Genomic DNA, 6,752 nt, shown 5'->3' with positions numbered 1-6,752 from the left:
ATAGGGTGCGTGCGCTCGTCAGACAGACAGAGAGAGACATAGAGACAGAAAGTGAGAAATCACCCCCCGGGGGGATGGTCACGCTGCAATCCCTTCTCCTCCATTCTCCTCTCGAGATCTTGGGCACACACCGCCTGGTGTGAGTTTTAAGCCACCGGGTCTGGGACGCGAACCGTGGTCGACTACGCGGGAGTCCAACGACACAGCCATTACGCTGATTCTTTTAACAAGTACCGAGGGCACTCGCAAGGACAGAGACAGGCGCTGCTTTAAGGTCTGACTAGGTGGTGAGATAGAAGGCCTCCCCCATTACCCAGGGTCAACTATGTGGGAGTCCAGCAACATAGCCATTACGCTAACTGCAACCCCTCCCACGGGAATGGTCATATCAATACTTTCTCCTTCACCTCCTCCTCCTTTCAGGATTTTTGGGCATGCACATGCATATTCATCCAGGTGTGTTTCTCAAGCTGCTGGATCTGGGATGTGAACTGTTGACTGGCCAGTGAGTTCTGGCTGCCTTAACCATCAGGTTATGGAGCTGGCCCTGAACCTTTTTTTTGTTGTTGTAGTTTGGTATGGGAACTATTTGTAAGTAGAGTAACACTTAGAAAATTTAAAACTGTCAATCTGTCAGTGATATAGGCATTTTGGAATGTTAATCAAATTTTGGTCAGGTACAACTAACCTGAAGCTAGGGTATTTTATGATAACATGTGAATACAATCTCATTTTCAGAGATCGTTTTAACCCATTTCAAATATTACCTCCTTCCTGTCTTTCCTTGACCTTCCCTTTTTCCTTTTCTTTTTTAGGTTTTTGCCATAGGGCACATATGCTTGCAAGAGAGGAGAGGCAGAGAGACATAGAGAGGAAAAGTGAGAAATCACCCCCCACAGGGAGGAATGGTCCCTTCTTCTGGGATTTTGGGCACACATGCATACGCTCCTAATATGTTTCAAGCCACTGGTTCCAGGACTCGAACTGCAGTCGGCCATGTTGAAATCCAATCCCTTCTTCTGGGATTTTGGGCACACATGCATACGCTCCTAATATGTTTCAAGCCACTGGTTCCAGGACTCGAACTGCAGTCGGCCATGTTGAAATCCAACACTTCACCACTACGCCACCTGCTGATTCCAACCTTCCTTATCTTAAGACAGAATTATCTGAGTTTTTGCAGACCTTTTATGTAGAATTATCACAATGCATTATAAAAGGAGACTAGTCTTGGGAACCAGCAGTTAGCGTAATGGCTATGTCGCTGGACTCCCACGTAGTCGACCGCGGTTCGCGTCCCAGACCCAGTGGCTTAAAACTCACGCCGGGCGCATGTGCATGTGTGCCCAAGATCCCGAGAGGAGAATGGAGGAGAAGGGATTGCGGCGTGACCAGCCCCCCTGGGGGGTGATTTCTTGCTTTCTGTCTCTATGTCTTTCTCTGTCTGTCTGGCAAGCGCACACACCCTATAGCGAAAACCTCTCAAAAAAAAAAAAAAAAAAAAGGAGACTAGGCTTTTTAAGGATTTTTGCCATAGGGAGCTTATATTTGCCAGAGAGAGACAGAGAGAGGGAAAGCAAAAAATCACCTCCTCGTGGGGATGGCTATGCTGCAATCCGTTTTTCATTCTTCTCTCAGGATTTTGGGCATGCACATGCACATGCTCAGCTTGAGTTTCATGCTGCTAAGTCTGGGACTCAAAGCCTGGTTGAGCTGTATGGGAGTACAGCACCTTAACCACCACACCACCTGCTGGTCCTGAACAAAGTTCTATTTTCCTGCTTTTTAAAAAAATTATTTTATTTAACTTTATTTATTTATTTTAATTTGATCAGAGAGGGACACAGTGAGAGAGAGAGAGAGAGCGAGCGAGCAAGCAAGCCATCAGGTCCAGGACTCGAATTCTGTCAGCCATGTGGGAGTCCAGTACCCTCAACCACCACACCACCTGCTGGCTCTTTTCCCTGCTTTTTAAAAAATGCCTTATTTGGGTCAGACACTGTGTTACGTGATAATCTATAACCAAGGTAGGTAAATTGCAGTTGTGTTACTACATCTGATTTAGAAATCAGAATTCCAGCAGTATGAATTGATTTTTAATAATAGTTGGGTAACTCTCACTCCTTGGCTTTCTAACTTTAAGGATATTGGAAAAAGTAATTTCAGAATGATTTTTTAAATTTCTTAGTGTGACTGTGAAATACTATGGAAAAGCATCTCATGCTGCTGCTTATCCCTGGGAAGGAGTAAACGCATTAGATGCCGCTGTTCTCGCCTACAACAATCTGTCTGTGTTCAGACAGCAAATGAAACCAACCTGGAGAGTTCATGGTATGAATGTCAGATACTTTATATAACAGGTGGTGCTTAATGCATTACAGCATAATATATTTAACAATGCATAGCAGTGTAACATATTTAATGCTTGATTTTTTTTTTAAATGTGGGAACATTTTATGTACTTCCTAAAAATTGTAGACATATTTTAGAAATTCATGTGACAGGATACTAATATGTTTGTCTATGGGCAGGAAGATAGCTACGATTATTGTACACAAATGAAGAGAACATCTTTGAGCAACAGTTAAGGTTTTATGTAAGGAGCTACATTCTTTCTTTGGGTATTCAAAGTTGAAGCTTGGTTTTCCAGTTATCCTCATTGTCTTTTTCTTTTCTTTTCTTTTTTTTTTCTAAGAATTTGGGGGACCAGCAGTTAGTGTAAGGTCTATGTCGCTGGACTCCCACATAGTCGACCGTGGTTCGCATCCCGGACCCAGTGGCTTAAAACTCACTCCGGGCGCGTGTGTGTGCGTGCCCAAGATCCCGAGAGGAGAATGGAGAAGAAGGGACTGCAGTGTGGCCATCCCCCCTGGGGGGTGATTTCTCACTTTGTCTCTCTGTCTCTGTTTGTCTGGCAAGCGCAGGCGCCAGATAGCAAAAACCTCTCAAAAAAAAAAAAAGAATTATTCATTTGGAGCCAGCAGATGGCCTAATAGTTATGTCACTGGACTTCCACATGGTTAGAATTAACTGTGGTTAGAATCCCAGACCCAGTGGCTTAAAATTCATGCTGGATATCATTTTGTGTGCCAAAAATCCCTAGAGGACAATAGAGGAGAAGGGATTGTGCCATGGCTATTTCCCTGGGTGGCTGATTTCTTGCTTTCTGGCACTCTGGTGAGCACACACACCCTATAGCAAAAATCTTTCTAAAAAAGAATTTACTTAATTTTATTTATTATTATTATTTAATTTGCTATAGGGCACACATGCTCACCAGAGACATATATATATAAGAGAGAGAGAAAACAAGAAAGCAAGCTGCCAGGTCTAGGACTCAAACCACGGTTGGCCATGTGGGAATCCAGCATATTAACCACCATGCTACCTGCTGGCCCCTTCACTGTCTCTTAACGATAACAAAACTTTGTCATTTCCCCAATTTTAAAAAAGTTGTAATAATTACTACTTTTATTTACTCAAGAGTTATTAATCCTGAGTAATATTTTAAAATTATGTGCATTACCATAATGTAAATATAGTATTATATTTATTATTACAAACAAATATTATAAAATAAATAAATAGTATTAAAATGCTGGTTAAGGGTATAAGTTTACTTTACAGTTTATTTCCTTGTGAGTTAGGAAATTGTTATAATACCTATTCATTACCTGGTTTTGCTGTAGGCTAAGTACATTTATAATTTTACTTTTACCAGTTTCTTACCTTAGTTTATGTAAAAGGAACAAGTGAAAAATGAGACCATATAGATATTTTATTTTTTGAGAGAGATTTTTGCTCTAGGGCATGTGTGCTTGCTGGAGAGACAGAAACAGAGAGAAAGTGAGAAATCACCCTCCAGGGGGATGGCCACACCGCAGTCCCTTTTCTTCTGTTCTCTTGGGATTTTGGACATGCATGCACACGTGCCTGGCATGTTTTTCAATCAGCTGGGTCTAGGACTCAAGCCATACAGTGGACCATATGGGATTCAGTGTCTTAACCACCATACAAGCTGGACTGGGCTTTTTTCTTGTTTTATGTCAAAGTTTATTAAATGTACAACTATAATAAAGGCTACTGGAAATAGAAAGCTTTTCCAGAAAACTTAAGATTATTACTAGATTTATTATTGTAAGGTTTATTATATCAATTTTAACAATTTCTCTATAATCGAGATCATACAGTAATTTTTTTGGGGGGGGTTGTTTTGTTTTGTTTTTTATTTGGCAGAGGATGAGGCCAGCCAAATCCAACATGGGCCAAGTGTACAATTGGAATAAGAGAGTTGAAGAGAAGGGATTGAGGATGACCACCCCCAGGGGTGCTTTCTTACTTTTTCTCTCTCTTTCCTTCTCTGTCTCTCGTTGGTGAGTGCATATGCCCTATAGCGGACAGAAAAAAAAAATGCCAGCAGGTGTGTGTGCTTGCCAGAGAGATGAGAGGGAGCAAGAACCCTCCAGCGGCACGTAGTTATTCTTCAAAACCTTCTCCATTTTTCCATCCTGTTGAGATTTAGGCATGTGTTTTTTTTCAAGCTGCTGAGGTGGAGATTCAAACCCACAAAGTTGGTCAATGATGTCTAGCTCCTTTAACCACCAAACCACAGAATCAACCCTGGGTCGCCATTTCTTAACATTAAATGAACTCTTTAGAAAGAACATACTGACAACTATTTATTTTTTTCCTATTAGCCAGAAAAATACTCATGCCATTTGCATAGACACTTACATTGTGCAACATATCAAAATCTTTGCTAGGTGTAGAAAAGAAGCTAATAAGTTGATTTTCTTTGTGGGTGAATGACTTCGTGGGTATATTTAAGGTATACTTATGGTCACCAAACTTAATTTCAGTACTTTTTTTTTATAGGTATAATAAAAAATGGTGGTGTAAAACCCAATATCATTCCTTCTTACTCTGAATTAGTCTATTACTTCCGTGCACCCTCAATGAAAGAACTTCAAGTTTTGACCCAAAAGGCAGAAGATTGCTTCAGAGCCGCAGCTTTGGCTACAGGGTGCACCGTAAGAACTTTTAAGTGCTAATCTAAGTTAGAATCAGGGGTAGATGTGTGGGTGGGGCTGTTTATAGTGTTAGACTGAAATTTAACCTCTTCGATTTGGTGATGTCTTGTATATAGGGGATGAATTGTCTGAATAGTTAATGCAGAAGTCTTTAATTCTTTTAATTATTATTTAGGTTTTTGCCATAGGGCACGTGTACTCATGAGAGAGGGAGAGAAAGAGAGAGACAGTGAGAGGGAAAGTGAGAAATCACCCCCAGGGGGGATGGCCACACTGCAATCCCTTCTCAGTTCTCCTCGTAGGATCTTGGGCATGCTCATGTGGCCAGTGTTGATTTTCAAGCCATTGGATCCAGGTCTTTAACCATGGTTGGCCATGTGGGAGTCCAGCAACATAACTACTATGCCATCTGCTGGCCTCAAGTCTTAATTCTTACATATTTTAGTTAATGTCTGCAGTAGGGAAGACTAGAGTCACCTTTTATTTGATAATTAGAACAATTCTGAGACTGCTGTGTTAGGGTCCATGCCTTTTTCCAAGGTTCGTCCTTATTGGCAGTTATGCCTTTAGAATTCCTATCTACAGATATTATAAAATCTGCGAAAGTTTTTTTGATGAAGTTGTAGATATGTGTAGTAGTGATATAAATACTATGGCTTGCTGGATGGAAGTTGAAGTAGACACAGAAGTTTGTCAAAATGTTGATTTTAACCTTAAAGTGAGTAACATGTAAACACCAATCATGTAAGCTGTAAAGTAGGGTGAGTTTTAGAATTGAATGAAAGAGAATTTTGCCCTGGGGAAAGGCCGTAGTCTAGTTGGAGTGACAAGATCTTGACCTGGGTCTCTTGGTCTTGCTAATTCTGTATTCTGCAAAAATATCATTTAGTATCTCTGGGCCTGTATTTTCTCACATGAAACATGGAAATAATATTATCGTATAGTTCCTGTGAGAATTAAATGAGATAAAGTTTGCGAAGAGTTTAGAGCCTCGCCTTCATATTTATTACCTTTTTTTTTTTGTCTCTTACTAATCTAGAGATGAATGACTGATACTTATTCACATAGTGGCAGTGTCTCACAAAGCAGTGATTTTCAGAATTTGTTAAGTGTGCTAAGAGTAGCACCAACAGTAAGTGTCATGAGGGATCAGAAGCAGTGAAGAGGTGGTCTGGGACTATTCAGAGGAAGATTTCATACAAGACTGTAGACCTGAACTGAGCTTTGAAGGATGATTATATTTTCCATTTGTGAAGGACAGAGAATGAGAGCTCTTAGACAAGGAGTATAGTCAGTAAAGATAAAGATATAAAAGCGGGGCCGGCAGGTGGCATGGTGGTTAAGGGTGCTGGACTCCCACTTGACTGACCATGGTTTGAACCCTGGACTTGGCAGCTTGCTTTCTCACATTCTTTCTCTCTGTCTCCCCACTTCTCTGGTCAAATTAAAATAAATAAAGTAAAATAAAATAAGTATTTTTTTAAAAATGATGTAGAAACTCATCTTGTAATGAAGAGATAAATATATAGACAAATGTCAGAGAAAGGATACATCCTCATATGCCACTAGAGTATTTAGGTATAGATTTAGTGTATGAGAACTACAAACCATCCATAGGTTAGGAAAGTAAACAACTAAACATTAATTCTTTTATTTTTATAATTATAAAATTTTTTTGAACACTTTTTTCTTCTTTTTTTTTTTTTTTTTTTTTTTTTCTAT

The 6,752-nt window shown here is 40.1% G+C and overlaps 1 protein-coding gene across 3 annotated transcripts in view; it reads left to right on the top strand.

The window, feature by feature from the left end:
• PM20D2 (peptidase M20 domain containing 2) overlaps positions 1 to 6,752 on the top strand; it is a 48,600-nt gene that overhangs the window by 17,898 nt on the left and 23,950 nt on the right. For all 3 annotated transcript variants that reach the window (XR_003550522.1, XR_003550523.1, XM_027774505.1), the window contains exons 4-5: positions 2,189 to 2,331; positions 4,876 to 5,030. Coding sequence is in view for 1 of the 3 variants with exons in the window: in XM_027774505.1 (XP_027630306.1) it covers positions 2,189 to 2,331; positions 4,876 to 5,030 (298 nt within the window). In the remaining 2 variants the exon portion in view is untranslated. The remainder of the gene's footprint in view (positions 1 to 2,188; positions 2,332 to 4,875; positions 5,031 to 6,752) is intronic.

The sequence above is a fragment of the Tupaia chinensis genome, unplaced genomic scaffold, assembly GCF_000334495.1.
Source record: "Tupaia chinensis unplaced genomic scaffold, TupChi_1.0 Scaffold000444_1, whole genome shotgun sequence".
Classification (NCBI taxonomy): domain Eukaryota; kingdom Metazoa; phylum Chordata; class Mammalia; order Scandentia; family Tupaiidae; genus Tupaia; species Tupaia belangeri.
The sequence above is the reverse complement of the archived record's forward strand: the minus strand, read 5'-3'. Positions and strand labels throughout refer to the sequence as shown.